Here is a 16,137-nt window from a genome sequence, read left to right as displayed (position 1 = left end):
AAGAATAAGAATTCAAATTGTCATGGACAATATTTTTACTTTGTTGTTTAAACCTTGGTTGTTTTCTGAATAAGTTGCAGGCACTATGTTATCATCACTTTACAAATTTTATCAAAAATTCATGATGAAACTCAAAAAACTTAAACGATCAAAGTCAATTATAACTTCGAATGACATAAAAACTTTACTTTTTAGGCTGGTCGTACGTCAAAACTGCTCGCCAAAGTGATGCCTATGATTCTCTTGTAAACATTTGTATAAGGTAAGTTGGGTTATTTTGCCTTCTTTTAATACGTACTACGTCACGTTAAAATATCTGCACAACTTTCAAAATCAGACTGTTTGGCGGAAATTTTACCAGAATTTGATAGATGTAATCACTGCATGCTTAGTGTCAGTATCTGAAGAACACATATATAAGAAAGTTACCTGCATTTGTCATCTGTCATCTGTCATTACGTTATTATGGTTGATACTGTTGAGGTTATGATTTTAAAGTTTGCATATAAAGAAACGAAATCTGTAATGATATTTTGAATTTATTGGACGAAGTTATATTTATTTTCCACAGTTTATAGATGCAGGCTTTACTTTATTAAGAAATTGTGGTTACTTTTTTAATTCTTTTTGAAGTTTTAATTCCAGCAAAAATTAATGGGGAAGTAGGTATCCTTTTTACAAAGAGCCGATAATATCATTGAAATCATGAAACAATTTTCAATATTTTATGAATAAATATTGTTTTCTTAATGATTTACATAGACATGCGGAATGGAGAAAAATTGCTAAAAAATTGAGAAGGAAACGAATTAGACAGGCAACTGCCAAATTTAAGCATATTAAAGAGGAAGAAGGTTTGTTATAAAATAATGCAATTATTTATGTGGCAAAATATATATTTTTTTAAACCTAGAACAAAAAAGGCGTGAACAATCTCCAACTTACATTCAACTTCTACAACAACATGAAGAAGAGGAGGCGTTTCAAGAAGAAGAAGAAGCCAGGTTAAGAAATGAAGCAGAGCAACAATGGCTGAAGATGGAAGAAGAGGCTCGAAAGCAGTGGAATGAATTACAAAAAAAACTAGAGGAAGCTCGTGAAGAAAGAGCACGTCAAAATATGCTAATTAAATTAGAGTGGGAAAAGGAGCAAAAAAGGTTGAAAGAAATAAAAGAGAAAAAAGAAAGGGAAAAAGAAGAGAATGAAAGAAAACAACTTCTGCTTCAACAAGAAATTGAAAATTTTATTGCACATGGTGGTGCAACTCCAGAGCATTTGAAAGTTAACATTGAAATGAATCCAAACAAACCTATATGTCCATTTTTTCAAAAAACAGCTGCTTGTAGATTTAGAGATTTATGCTCTCGTAATCACATAAAACCAGGGGTTAGTCGGATTTTGCTTATACCTAACTTTTATTCACACTATAGTTTGGAACAGTCTGAAACTGAACATGGCGATTCATCATTAGAATTTGAAAATTATGAAACCTATTCTCATTTTAAAGATTTCTTTTTTGATGTTTTGCCTGAAATGGAGAAATCTGGTAGAGTGAGGCAGTTCAAAGTCTGCTGTAACCATGAATCTCACTTAAGAGGTAATGTTTATGTTGAGTACAGTTGCACTAGAGAAGCTGTTAAAAGTTTTCAAATTTTTAATGGACGTTGGTATGGCGGCAAACAACTAAGTGTTGAATTTTGCAATATTGAATCATGGAAGTCGGCAATTTGTGGTAATTAAAGATATGACTGTTGATATTTAGCGATTTAACACATAATTCTAGGTTTGTTTAACAGAAAGAGATGCCCAAAAGGCAATTCATGTAATTTTTTGCACGTATTTTCAAATCCACATAATTTATTTCATTCTGCTGATAGAGACGAACATAGAACTCCACCAAGAAGGTATTTGTACTTGTTTTGCTTTTAAAAAAATTAGAACTTGATTTGTAGTAACGAGAGACTTGAGTCGGAACAAAGAAGTTGGAGATGGTCAGAATCTCCTGAAAGACCATTTTCAAATCACATAAAAGGAAATGAAAAAAGGAGACACAAGAAAAACGATTCAAAATCAAGAAGGCGATCGAGAAGCCGGGAGAGAAGGACGGCAAGGAGTCGGAAAAGGAGCAGCAAAAGACGATACAGGGAGGACAAACATAAACATAACTAAAACTTAAGTCTGTACAAAATGTAAATATATTATTTTATTTTTGATACAAATATTCTTAAAACTGACCTAAGAGTACGTCTTTAACACATCATCTTAAAAGTTCATAATTATGCTATATTCTTGAATAATAATCTAACATACAAATAAGTAACATCGATGTTCAACGTTGATGGCAATATCTAATAGAAATCTTCAATGTTATCGTCTTGTCGATGGTAAAAGCAATGTGAAACGCTAGTGTGAATAGCGCATGCGTGAGATGTTTACATCTACCTCCTAGATGTAATAACGGAGAGACTTGTTATGAAAAACAGAACAAAAAAGACAAATTATACTTACATATAACATTCATCTATTTATTTCAATTCGGGTGGTTAACGAAGACGATAGAAGTTTCGCTTCAACTGTGCGCTTACGTGGGTGAGGCACGCACATTTTTTATTACAACTTACGATTTACCGACATTAATCCTCTATTAATCTAAAATCTAATGCATACTATAACCTTTGATTTTATAGTATTACTACTATGTACAATTTAGTACAGGTAACAGGTGTCATGTCATTATTCTGCTTATTACTTTGTGGGATGAACAAATCGTCAATCTAAAACAAGTGCAAGTGGATTTTGTAATTACAAAATAAACTACTAGAAATGCAAAAAACAAAATCAATACAAAAAGATTATTCAAGAAGTTAAATATTAGAAACATATAGCCGGAAGAACTTTATTTATTAGAACTTTATATCTGTCAAAACCTTTGCAAAAATTTCAAAACTATCGAAAAATTCGATAAGGACGATAAGGACCAAGAAAAATCTATAAATAGAATTTTAAATATACGATGAATTAATAATAAGATACTAAATCTTACTATTATTAAAAATAGACAAGTCAAAATAAAATTTCGTTCGAACCTTGATCGGTATATGTAGGCAACACAATATACACAGCGGAATGATTCTTGACAACCGAATTTCAAAATTCAAGTAAAAAAAAAAAAAACCCGGGAGGAATACCATTATGACTAACGTCAGCGACAGTTAACTACATCTTCGAAAAATTTAGACGGTCATTAGTGAGAATTATGAATCAGCTTTCAAAATTTAAAATGATTTTCATCATTTTGTAATTCCATGGGAAGTAAGAAATTTTTAAAAGCTCGTGATGCGGCAATCTGACTGAAAATATTCTTTATGCCGCTTCTCAAGATTCTAGACATATTTTACCACACTGAACGAATATACCACTCCTCGTTCTGAACATTCAAGAATCGAAAGATTCTTGGCGGTCATCGGGGTGAATTAGTTAATTATTTATGTATACCTATCAATCACGAGAACTGCGAGATCAATTAAAATTAATTTAATCATCCATGAGAACCTTTAGATTAATTAATTAAATTCGCGAAGTCAATGAAATGAATTAGGCACGATTAACGACATTATCAATATCAACGGGGGGAAACTAGGAGATTCCATGAAATCCGTGAGATTAATTAAATTAATTCAGTCATCGACATTACGGGATGAAATCAATTAAATTAAAAGCACGATTAATTACGAGATCCATTAAAATTAACTAGGCCACCCAACCCACGAGAACCGCGATATCGGCCGCGAAAAAACGCGGCGATTAATTAAATCCGCGGGATTAATTAAAACCGCGGGATCAATAAACTGAACGCACGATTAATCACGAGATTGAAATTACCGTAGGCTTGACCCTATAGTAGATTCTTTACAATTGAAAGTCGCCTATACTATAATGAACGAATTTAGTAAGTCTCGAATGAAATAGATACATCTAAAACCCTAGGTTATGATTGACTCCTTTTCCCTTATAAGTTTCGCTTATAATGGACTAAAATCGTAATTTTGTTCCATTATACGAAGAAGCGTTCAGTACTTGCCTTAAAATGTTGGACTGTATATTCGTGCAGTGTCTTGCTTAAATGTTGTAATGATGTCTCAAAGTAAAAATCATGCATTTACCTACGTCAAAACTTTAGAATAATAAATTAAATGAGACCTATAATACACGCATTTTTGGAGACTAATTTGTCTATCTTTTCTGTTTCACATAGGTTGTTGTAAAAATATACAGGGTGAATTTGAAATGCATCACAATATGTAAACTAGAGTATCTTCAACAAGTGAATAACCCGAAACTGTGGTTAAATATTTTGAATTCATAAAGTCCAGTTTAACTTAATTCCATCCCGAACGAGACGCTTCTGAAAGCTCTAATAAATCGAAACGTGAATATCCGCAAAAACGCTTTAAAAACAGAAAGTGACAAAACCCTACTATGAATGAAATAGCCCCGAAAAACACTTTAAATACACAGCCGCAAAAACGTGTAAGTGAAATCCAAGTGAAAGGAAAAGTCAAAGCAAAAAAAAAACAACTAAACAGTACCTACCGTACTGTACTTACAATTAGACAGATGTTCATAATGTCGAACCTTTGTAAAACTTGCTGCATCGTCCCGGATTTGTGCTGATGAATATGGGTGTTAAAAACTCCGCGTAATCATTTAAATTAATGATGTTATCAGCGGCAATTTAATTTGACGAAATCAATGAAATTAATTAAAACATCAAAATAACAAGATGAAATAAATTAAAAACATAATTTATCACGAGATCGATTAAAACTAACTATGTCACCTATGAGAACCGTGACATCGGACGCGCGATTAGTAATTAAATCTGCGTGATCAATTAATGGATTAAGTAATTAACTAAGCAATTGTTCAACCAAGAGATCAAAGGCAAAAACAGCGAAATGGATTAATTAATCAAACTATTACCGGAAACTAATTAGATCATCCACAAGATTAACCGCGGAATTTCACGAAAACCACGAGATCAGTTTAATCAATTAATTAATGGTTTACATTAATTTTAAATAATTAAGATCGATTAATTTGATATCAATTTGAATTTGAATGAAATGGCATGTCTTCTACTAACCTATTCCTTTTTTTAGACAAACAAACTAAAAACAATTCATCAAGATTGTTGCTTATTTTTATAATTCTGCGTAAATTACACGTCGATAGTAATTTCTCTAACTGGTGTTGATAAGCACTGATTTCTGCATATAGCCTATCTCTATAACTCTATAAATAAATGAAACACATTTAAATATCCAGAAATTGGATGTAGAGACTATGTAGAGAGTAATCTTTTATGCAAGTTGCCAATGATTCCCGCCACACAGCCGACATAAAATCACGTCCCGAATCACGGTACAATTTGAATTTGCTCTTTCTGTGAACCTGACCTATGCGAAAATGGAACTAGGCGTCTAATAATAGGAAAACTCATCATAAAAATAAACTCTGTGGCTATTTTCCTCTGAACTACCAACAACGGGGCAAGTGTATTTGGATGACGGTTTTTTGCCGCGTCTGATGAGTCATTTCTTTGAACGGTTGTACGTAAATTTGAATGACCACAGAACTGATTGTTTTGTGTGTCACGTCACTTCGCTTTCTTCACTGGCGCGTTCAAAACCGAAGCAATTGTGACGCACGAACATCGTAACGGCTGTCGTAAACGGGACAGAAGTTGATAGTAATTTTGTACCTGACGATTTTCGACGAACGCCGTTGACCAATGAAAAAGCGCCGTTTAACTTTGAAGTTTAGGAATGGAATGGAAGGTGCATTTTTGGTTCCAAACAAAGTAAAACCGCTCAAAAATGTGTTTAACGTAGTTTATGTGTCTAACGGTGGTGATTTTCGAAATCGCGGTAAGAAATAGTGGTCAAATCAACGTAGAGTGGTGATAATTTAGTGTCTTTTGTACTGATGTTGTAACCAAAAAGTCGCTTCAAAATGGACGAAGTTAACGCACGCATTCAGCCCCAAAGCTCAATTTGTAGCGATTCGAATGGCGAAGAAAACTCCGGAAATGACGGTGAGGACTTTATTAGTGGTTAAATGTCGTTGCTGTCAGGTCTGTTGTAAACAAATTTTCGATCCCTAATATGTTAGGTTATGTTGACTTTAAGAAGGTTAAAATAACCAAACTTTGGTATCGAGCACAGTCAATTCGCACGATTGGGTCCTCGGATTTCCTTAATATCTGTATTTTTTTATTCAGTTGCCTCAGTAACAAACAACCGAAGGATTTGCTTGGTGGGAAGTTTGGCCAAACAAGCAGCACTTCGCAAAGTAGCAGAATCATTTAACGTGCCTATTGTAACGTCAGATGATGGAAGGGATTATGCTCAAGATGATTTTTATAGTACTATGTTTGTCTTAGAAAATTTTGAAGGAGATGTATATAATTCATTATGTAAACAAAAGCAGTCCCTTTTGGGTCCTCTAGCTCTCCAGCAGCTATCCAACAAAAGTGAACCACTTCCTGATAATACTAGGCCTCTTTTTAATCTTTCAATGACTGGTGTTGTTGTGTGTTTTACTGGATTCCGGAATAAAAGTGATTTGGTAAGCATAAATATAAAATTTAATAACAACTGCATGTAAACATGTGAAATTGTTATCACCCATTTAACACTTCTTATTTGTATATGTAATTATTTGTTTACCATGCCTTAAATACATTGAATTGCAAAATGACTGTATTACATATCCTGTAATACTTGTCATTGCAAGAATTACAAAATGAAATAAAGAAAAGAAACCAGGAGTGTGGCATAATGAAATTGAAAAGCCAATTTGCTCTTTTTATTTTCTATGTAGAAACTTGTGCTTGGAATTTCTTTTGAAATTTTTTCAAAATTATCTATAGTTGTCCAAGAACTCAAACGTTGTATTGCAGGCCATAGTCATTGAAAATGTTGTAAACCGGCTCCACGTTTGAAAAAATCGTAGGGTACCAGGTAATTTCTATTGGATCAAGTGGCGTTTTTCTTTTACAACTATAGTCATATGTGAAAAGTTTTTGTTTGTTGTATGTGGATTACAGTTACATTTACATGTTTAAAATTTTTTTAGAAGTCTGGAATTTTTTCCATTTATTCAGAAATACGTAATATCCGTTTTATGGAATCTATTAACAAAATGATGTAATTGAGGGAAGAGACTTTATTTTATCAGTATTTCCGGTTTCCTTTGATTAGCCTTGTTACGCATTTAAAAAAAAAATTTTCAGTATCTTGTCATTGATAATGGCACTTGTGTCTGAATGAATAACAACAATAATTATCGTTGAGAACTGATTATTTAATGTCAGTTCTCAATTTAGAGTTTTTCAGGTAAAAATGTCTTCCATTTCGCACATTATTAAAAATTGATTAAAATTCCAACATCATACCATTCTAATTTAGAAAAGCATACATTTGAATTGGTTAAAAAATACAAGTTAAATGAACACAACACTTGTCCATTTATTTTTTCCGTATGATCACACATAAACAATTGTAGGTAATGAAATGCGTTCGGTTGTAAATTTTGTAGTCAACAGTGGTACTTGGTGTACTGCTTCATCAGTGTAGGGGGTACTATAAATAGAGTAATCAATTCATAAAGAGCGTACGCACTTTGTAGAATCGATTATGTTATTGTTGCAATTTGAAATGATATAAAATTTATATGTCTGTTACACTCTTGCCACATAAAATTTGCATAGTACTATATGTAAACCAACTATACGTAATCAAATTTAAGGTCTGTTTTTATCTATTTGTATGGTCATTTGTTACAGCAATAACTTGTATTTAAAGTACTGTTCGGCCATATTTGGAAAATTTTAACCATAAACGGTATTAATTTTTTCAACAGGCATCGTTAGTACCTTTAATTCACCACATGGGAGGTTCCATCAGGAAAAATTTATCCCAAAAGGTGACGCATTTAATTGCCAATGTCTGCACCGGAGAAAAATATCAATATGCAGCTGTATTCAAAGTGCCCGCCATGAATCCACAATGGGTTTATGCAAGTTGGGAGAAAAGACATGATATTAATTTTAGTGCAACGTTAGATGTATTTGTGGTAAATGACAACAGTCAAGTGTTAACCAGAAGCACACCAAATAATGACGATTGATTTTCAGGCTGAATACAAGTTGAAACCCTTCCATGGAGCTAAAGTGTGCTTTGTTGGTTTTGCAGAAGATGAGAAAAAACATATGACTGACATTTTACTGTCAAATGGCGGTACTGTTTCCACTGTGGATGATCCGTGTTGTACGCACGTGGTAAGTTTTTAATGAAAGTGTTGTTAGTTCTAGTAAATCTGGACGAATTTTTAAAATTCTCGATCCAATCACGTTTTTTTTTTTATTACTCAATAGTTTTAAATGAAGTGTTTAGACTAATTTTATGCAACTGTTTACGATTTGCAGCGGTTCTTTAATTAGTTGATTGAACTATGCTAAAAATACAGTGCCCTAGTGCGCAATTTACGAACTTTTTTTTTAATAAAAAGCTGTATATTGTAGGTATCAATGTCAAGTTTGAAGCTATGCGGAATGAACGGGGAAATACATTGCCGTTAATGTAAATAAAACTATACATATTTTTTAATCTTTTCAAACAATGGGTTGTTTGCAATTTGTTAAGTAAATCAGCATTTAACATCTATTTTTGTTTCATGAACCTTATTGCTTCACAAAAATTTAGAGTATGTTTATATTAACTTATCTTATGCAGTACACTATCTAAATTTATGTTTGTGTTCTAATGCGAACTGCTATAAAAAGTGTTGTCTCAAATTGTCAACCAGTACAATTAAAAGTAACACGAGTGAGGAATGTAAAATTTTAAAAACTTGTTCGGATCTTTGCCAGTGAATGTTTGATGTTTTGATGTTGTGTTAATTATCATCATGTTATTTAAAACTTAAGACTGAAGGACAAGCTGTTAGTAAGAAATGTGGTAATAAAATTGTTCCACGCTTGAACTTTTGTCTAATGCAGACACACATTGCATAAAGCATGGTCATGGGTTCTAGGTAATGGAGCGTGCAGAAGTCTACACACTTGAAGCCGCTAGTGCACCGCTTTCTCCTGTTGAAACCCAACATTTCCCCGTTCCCGATCCTCCCAATGATAATTTGAATTACAACGGTTTTCTTCAAACCCTACACGAAAAATCACGCGAAAATTGCGTTAACGACGACAGATCGATTAATTTAAATACATCGGAATGTTCCAGTAATCGTAAGAGAAAAAATTCGGCTGTCGATCAGTCAACTGTGAAAAGTAAACGTAGAAAGGACAAATGCGCCAGCGAGAAAAAAAGCAAAGTATCTGGAATTTTTAAAACTCCGCTAAATTATTTTTCTAATCGTAGACGTACCATTGATGCTACGAGTTTTAGTGAAACGTTAAATCAAAGTGTTATTTCTAGTTCAGGTGTGTTTAATGTGGATACTGTTGAGAATTTGAGCCTTCTGAATAGTAGTCAATATACGCCGCAGTCAACAAAAAAACATACGAAAAAGAATTTATTCTGTAGAACTTTTAGTTCGTCGAAATTTACAAGGACGAAACTAAAGAAATGCAATTTGAACGCGACTCGCCTGTCTTTCGGTGAAAATTCCGACAATGACGGAAGCGAACCTTTGAATGCCAGCTGTTTTCCAAACATTTCCCTCAATCCTGTACCTCATAGTGAGCTTCGCAGTGATTGCACCAAGGATGCGCGTGGACCTTCTGTGCCTACTCTCTCGGTACTAACTTCATCACAATCTGTATTAATACGTTTATATTTAAAATTTTTCGTGTTTGTGTAATGAACACTGTTACACAAAATTTTAAATATGAACTTTATAGAAATTGTAGATTTTTACTAATTTATGTATATTCTCGTATACGATTCAATACGGAAGACACACAAGTCTCTTCTAGTGTATTTGGTATGTTGGAAGTTTATGTTTCAAGTTATGAGTTAAAATGCTTAAAACATTTATTGAAAAGTTGTTTATAACAAACAGAATTAAAAATGAATACAAGTTTTGTTTAAATTTTGCTTTTGAGATCTTGTAAATCCTGTCCGGCAGATATGTACTTTAATTCAAAATTTAGTTGTCGGTTTTTTTAATAGAGTACATAAATTTTAATTTTTAATGCAACAACTCAACTGAACATAATGAAAAGTAAATTAAAAAAATGATGAATAAAAATCCGACTTAAATCTTTAGTTTGCAAAGGACTATGGTCCTTCAGCATGTACCTACCAAATGCACTGTATTTGGTAAAAGTCCACATTTTCTATCCGACTTTTATTTCTTTTATTGAGGGAAGTATGAAAATAGGTGGTGATTTTTCGATGTTTGGTGCCTTGAGGACGGAGGTCACCACATATTTTCATACATTCAACAGTTTTCAAGTACAACTTGGGCAGAATGCATCACCTACAATCCGACCTGTGCAACAAACATCATTTCTATAATCTAATTATCTGTTTAATTTAGGTCGTGGATGAGTCGTCGGTTGCCGAAAGGCCGGAAACGTGTTCTCCGAAAATCTTTGTGGTAAAAGCCGAGTGGTTTTGGACGTCAGTACAGAAGGAACTGTGTCTCGATGAGAAAGATTATCTCTACGACGACGTAAGTCTTTTTACCATTTACCGTCACATGTTATTTTATGTTACTGGTTTCACCACTGCAGTATGTCGAACAAACATTTTCACCGAGCGCACGAAGAGAATCTCATCAGGCCACGCCGAGTAGTGCTAGTAGACGAAAACGTAAGCGTCTACACGAAACTCTGCTCTCATTAGCGCATCAGCAATCACCAGGTTTGCATAAGAGACGATCTTCAGTGAGTGATGCAGGACTGTTGTCAGTGTCTGGTTCTTTCTTAGACTGTACCACCAGTCCGGATAAGGCATTAGTGGATGGTACAGAGCCTGCCATTGACACGCCGAGGAAGGGTCTGACCGCCAGGCAACAGGTCTTTCTTGAATTGGTTCAAACGGAATCCAATTACGTCGATATACTTCACACGATCATGATTGTAAGTCGTGGTTTCAATTTGTTATTAATTAAAAAGGGTGTGTTGTAATTACACTTGGCTTTTTTATATCGTGCTTTACACTTTGTTATGTTTCATTGCGTAACTGTGAATATGAAAACAGATATCTGAAATTCGTGGCTTTTTAAGTATGCAAAATACATTTTGAAGAAAAAATTAAAACGAACAAAAAAGAAATGTCAACTGGCTTGTTTATAATCATTTTTTTTAGGATTACAGAAGCTATTCAATGTACTTTGCTTAAACGAAATTTAAATGCAGCCAGTAAAATACGTTTTTCATTTATAACTTGATCCAAAAACATGAATAATTTTAAACTTTTGTATGGTTTGGACATCTCTCACAAAACTCACAATTGAAGCATTGGGTTGAAAAACAGCGTTAAACTACCTATTAATTATTATTGGTAGAAACGACTGTTGCACAATCTCTTAGGGCGTAGTGAAAATTGCAATGTTTTACTAACGCAAGGATAGAGTTGTGACTGAATAAAAAACAATGGGCCATATCACGGATGACCGTGGTGACGCATGCATCTTTTTGCTGTTTTCTGGATAACGCTGTTTTTCCACCCATTGCTTCAATTATAAAAATTTTAAAATGGCCGTAATTGGCACTATCTTATCGACCCTTTCGTCATTGGGGCACATTTAATTAACAAAAAATATTTCAGAATTATACAAAAAAGAATTATCAAGTGACTGTCAATAATACCAGGAGTGTCCAGATTTCATAGTAAATAAAGGTATCAAAGTAATATGTAGCTGAATAACGTATTACTGGCTGTATTTAAATTTAGTTAGGGCCGCAAAGTTATGTGAATCAGTCTGTATACAGCGTGTCTCAGAAATAAGTACATACATTAATTTTAACTGGTAATAGAACTCGTTAATAGCAACAATATTATTTAAATATATTTTTTTCCTAAACCTTAGTTATCCAATTAAAATTATTGAAAGATTTGGCACAAATTTCATTACCCGATATGGGGATTATTTACATCGCCGATGCTGATAAGCGAAGAAGAAAAAACAAATGCAAGAAAACTTTCACTTGTTTTTTGCTAACTTACGCACAGCGGCTGACTTCTGTGACGTAACTCTATAATGATAGTGGAAGAGAAAGAAGAGAATAATATGGTAGATATTAAATGAAAACAATTTTAACAATAAATATTTTAAAGTGACCCTAATGAATCACCCGTACTTAAAATAATGACAAAATGTTTCCTAAAATTTGTGTATTAATACGTAAAAATTCTCATGAAGCAACCGCCACGCCGTTATTGTCAATACAATAATGAAGGCACCGACGAAATTATTCTTCCACTTTTTCCAACATACCTCTGTTGTTGTGACAGCACTTTCCGCCCGTTCTTTTAAAACGTCAATTGAGATCGAATATACCAAGTATGAAGAAATCGCACGGAAACTCTCCGGGCTTGAGGAGCATTCCCGCACGCTTCACAATACACCAACACAATATCTATGTATTCACTATTCGAAAGTAAACGCGCAATTTTCACAACATTTTAGCTTCACTCACAGAATCAACACGTAAACACCTGCCTTTTGCAGTGGTATAAAACTAACTAAAAATTCAGTCCTCTTATTTCTACCTACCTCGGCCGCAGAGAGAAAAAACTTTATTCTAAAAACACAATGTTTTGCTCTGATTTTACAAAAACTATTACATATATCACGGTCATTGTCATTGGGTCACATAACTAGGAAATAAACAGCTCGTTAATTTATGGGAGGGTAAAATACTGAAATTATTAGATTTCGAAAAAATGATACATAATAATTTTGTTGTTCTTGAGATCTGTCACTGGTTAAAATTAATGTACTTATTTCTGAGACACGTATATCTATTATTTATTTAATTTTTTTATTTTAAATTATCTTACGTATTCTCTAAGATTCGGTAGGAATATTTTTTCGCTTATTAATTAAGGTGCAGTGCTATACTAACACGATTAACATTACAAATTATCTTCAGATGTTCAAAAAACATTTAGAAGACATGCCGGAGGAAGAAGCGCTCCTCAACAACACAGAGTTAAACTTAATTTTTGGCAAAGTGCCAGCTATTTATGAAACACACGTGAAAATGCTCAATGATATGAGATGCTATGCGTCGTCTTGGTCGGAAGAACACACCATCGGCAGTATAATCGTAAAATACTCAAAAGATCTTCTCAAAGCCTATCCTCCGTACATAAATTATTTTGAAGAAATGAAAGAAGTATTAACAAAATGTGATCAAAACAAGCCCCGATTTCATGCCTTTTTAAAAGCATGTCAGACAAAACCAGAATGCGGTAGGCAGAGCTTGCAAGAATTGATGATAAGGCCTGTCCAACGATTGGGAAGCATTTGTTTGTTATTAGCGAGTAAGTTTTTCAACTTTTTGTTTAAACTAATGTTAGATTATTTCAAAAATTGCCGAATCATTCACTGTTCTCTTTTTTTAAATCCAACACCGACAGGTGGCTGGAGTTTTAAGTAAGTCATGTGGTTTGGTGTTGACTGTTAAAATTTAATCGATCAGTCGGATTAAGAATGATATTTTTTCATCTTTTAGATCTCGTGAAACACACGCCCAAATCGAATACGGATCATGCAGAACTCTCTCGAGCTCTGGACGGTTTAAAAGAAGGAATGGATCTCATAAACGAGGATAAGAGAAAAGCCGAGGCCCAAGTGGCACTCTTTAACATGTTTAATGACATCGACAATTGTCCACCTGACATTGTTTGCTCTCATCGTAAATTCATAGCAAAGGCAGAGGTGATTCAAGTGTCGACAACAGAAGGACTATCAAGTAAAGGCAATTCTTTAATCTTGTTCCTTTTCTCCGACTTGGTAGAAGTCTGCAAGAAGAAATCCAAGGCGTTCAACAATCCCAAGAGTCCCAGCGGTGTGAGCAGCTTACAGAGGCCGAAATTATACAAACACGTGAAACTGTTACCACTAAATACGATAAAGAAAGTCATTGATATTAAGGAAACTGAACAGTGTCAAAAAGTGTTTTGTTTTGTGTGCCGGACTAATGACGAAGTAAAAGAGCGAGTGTATTCATTTGCTATGCCCGATGAAGATGCTGACAAAACAGCGTTCTTGAAAACGTTGACGAAACAAATGGCCAACAACGCTTGTACACCTGATGCTGTGAGTTACGCAAATTGTTCAAAAGAATTTATTGAAGAAGTTTTTTTAGGATAAGTTTTTGGCTTATCTGGAGTCACATCAGCTGGACATAGATACGAGTGACGTGAGTAGAGGAACTTTGACTAAAGCGTTTAAGTTCGCTACGAGGACGAGACTTAAAGTCGGACGTGCCTTTTCTTTTAATAAGACACCTTCAAAATTGAAACGAGCAGTATCGTCAATGATGTCGCCCTTCGGCAGCTCGAATAATATTACACCTTCGTCAGAACTGGCTCAAATGAGGCTAGCCAGTTACAATAACATTAGTGTGAGTATTTGGTCTTCACACGTGGTGGGGGGTGATATGGTAGCAAGTTTTGGTTTTTGGGTCTTCTTTGTAGTTCTATTGGCATTTATGATATAATTTTGCATTGTTATTATTACATAAAGCATTTTAATTATAATCACAATGAACGTAATCATCAATCATTTACTTACCTTCTTCAAGTTCTAGTTGTAACAAGTGCTTTATTATTATTTTTCATGATGCACTCGTATTTTTTCTGCGCACAAACAATATTTTTATCAACGGTGTTACATCGTAGTTTTGTATAATATAATATTTGTTTTTTTTTTTTTAGTTTTTAGGTTTAAAATTTTAATTTTGTTTGCTATAAGAAAAATTTTAAGACTGGACTAGTTTACTTTTTATGGCAAGACTTTTTGAAGGTACGTTAATAAGTCGTATAATGCTGAATTTACTAATATTGCAAAATTATGTCGCGTTTGTTGATGATTTTACATTTTACAAATAATAGTCCTAACCGGTAATATGTAATTTTGTATTACCTTTCTTTTTTAGGAACTGGGAAATGCCGAAAACGCATCTGAATCTCCACCCGTAGCGCCAATGTCAGTCCAACCAACAAGAAAAATGAAAACAGCCTCTTTAAATGTGAATGCTTTGAAGCGGTTATAATATTTTAAATTGATAAGTTTTACTTTTTAATATATTTTATTGATCCAGATATATTTGTACATAATAAGTTTAATATAGTGATACTCATTTTAATACGTTTTATTTCGGTATCCCTAGAATTTGTGATTACAGTTAAAGCTATTGTCGGTAATTTCTAAATTTTATGCTTTACGTTACATACATATCATTCAGGAATATTTGTACTTCACATATTTTATTGAAATAATTTTTGTAATGTGTAACTTGTAAATAATTTATCACCTATAGGGGGTATTTTAAAAAAATAAATAAAAAAGTGCCGCATTTTGACTTTCATTTTAAGTTTAAGAAATAAAGTTGGTAGCTCACAACGAGCATGAGCTTCGAATGTATCGATAAATTTATTATATTGCATAATTGGCAATGAGTGTCAAATGTGTGTATTAAAAACCAGACAGCGCAGCGCTGAAGGTTTTTCACTGTGAAATTGCACGATTTCAGTCGCTTCGCGGGAAGTTGAAATAAATTAACTGTTAATAATTCAAAGTTCGAATGGTATTTGACTAGATTATTTTATACAAACACCCAATAATTATTGTATGATAGATTCTATCTATGTATATTACCGGCAACTTGCGAAATTAGTCAATGCTCGAAATGGTTATGCAATCTGCATGATGGTCAAATCGGCAGACAATCTGCACACTGTTGTATTACACTGTTTGCAGATTGACTGACATGTTTGAGACAATCTGCGATGCTTCCTAGTTCAAACCATCTAAACTGACAAGACGAAGACGCTATTCTCACTTTAATTGGAGCTTAATGGTCAAAGCGAGGACTCATAAATACGCGCAGTGCGTTTTTCGTTCATTTAACCAAATTAGGTTTTTAGAATTCAA

General features: G+C 33.6%; 2 protein-coding genes and 1 long non-coding RNA gene across 10 annotated transcripts; 2 read left to right on the top strand and 1 right to left on the bottom strand.

The window, feature by feature from the left end:
* The first annotated feature begins 427 nt into the window (after positions 1-427).
* On the top strand, positions 428-2,234 carry LOC138131595 (U2 small nuclear ribonucleoprotein auxiliary factor 35 kDa subunit-related protein 2-like). Of its 3 annotated transcripts, none has more exons than XM_069048700.1 (5): positions 428-666; positions 763-854; positions 914-1,732; positions 1,784-1,904; positions 1,953-2,234. In XM_069048700.1, the coding sequence occupies exons 3-5, from the start codon at positions 1,039-1,041 to the stop codon at positions 2,167-2,169; spliced, it is 1,032 nt and encodes a 343-aa protein (XP_068904801.1). In that variant the 5' UTR covers positions 428-666; positions 763-854; positions 914-1,038; the 3' UTR covers positions 2,170-2,234. The 3 variants fall into 3 exon arrangements, with proteins under 3 accessions (XP_068904801.1, XP_068904800.1, XP_068904799.1); XM_069048699.1 differs by having other exon boundaries at positions 429-662; XM_069048698.1 differs by having other exon boundaries at positions 429-854.
* A 66-nt stretch (positions 2,235-2,300) lies between these two features.
* LOC138131599 (uncharacterized) lies at positions 2,301-5,675 on the bottom strand. The gene is made up of 3 exons (XR_011159857.1): positions 4,608-5,675; positions 2,509-2,774; positions 2,301-2,445 (listed from the first exon to the last, which is right to left on the bottom strand). It is a non-coding gene; the product is annotated as an uncharacterized lncRNA (long non-coding RNA).
* A 139-nt stretch (positions 5,676-5,814) lies between these two features.
* On the top strand, positions 5,815-15,349 carry pbl (epithelial cell transforming 2 pebble). 6 transcript variants are annotated; one of them, XR_011159853.1, is made up of 12 exons: positions 5,815-6,097; positions 6,284-6,630; positions 7,927-8,139; positions 8,201-8,344; positions 9,100-9,819; positions 10,564-10,698; positions 10,760-11,107; positions 13,127-13,520; positions 13,712-14,298; positions 14,348-14,605; positions 14,919-15,006; positions 15,140-15,349. XR_011159853.1 is itself a non-coding variant. In XM_069048677.1 (12 exons), exons 1-12 carry the CDS (start codon positions 6,016-6,018, stop codon positions 15,254-15,256), a joined length of 3,297 nt encoding a protein of 1,098 aa, XP_068904778.1. In that variant the 5' UTR covers positions 5,815-6,015; the 3' UTR covers positions 15,257-15,349. The 6 variants fall into 6 exon arrangements, 5 of the variants coding, with proteins under 5 accessions (XP_068904778.1, XP_068904779.1, XP_068904777.1 ...); XM_069048677.1 differs by lacking the exon at positions 14,919-15,006 and having other exon boundaries at positions 10,760-10,889; positions 10,938-11,107; XM_069048678.1 differs by lacking the exon at positions 14,919-15,006 and having other exon boundaries at positions 5,816-6,097; positions 10,760-10,889; positions 10,956-11,107.
* Positions 15,350-16,137: the final 788 nt, after the last annotated feature.

Source organism: Tenebrio molitor, chromosome 5, assembly GCF_963966145.1.
Source record: "Tenebrio molitor chromosome 5, icTenMoli1.1, whole genome shotgun sequence".
Classification (NCBI taxonomy): Eukaryota; Metazoa; Arthropoda; class Insecta; order Coleoptera; family Tenebrionidae; genus Tenebrio; species Tenebrio molitor.
This window is presented reverse-complemented; position numbering and strand designations above follow the sequence as displayed.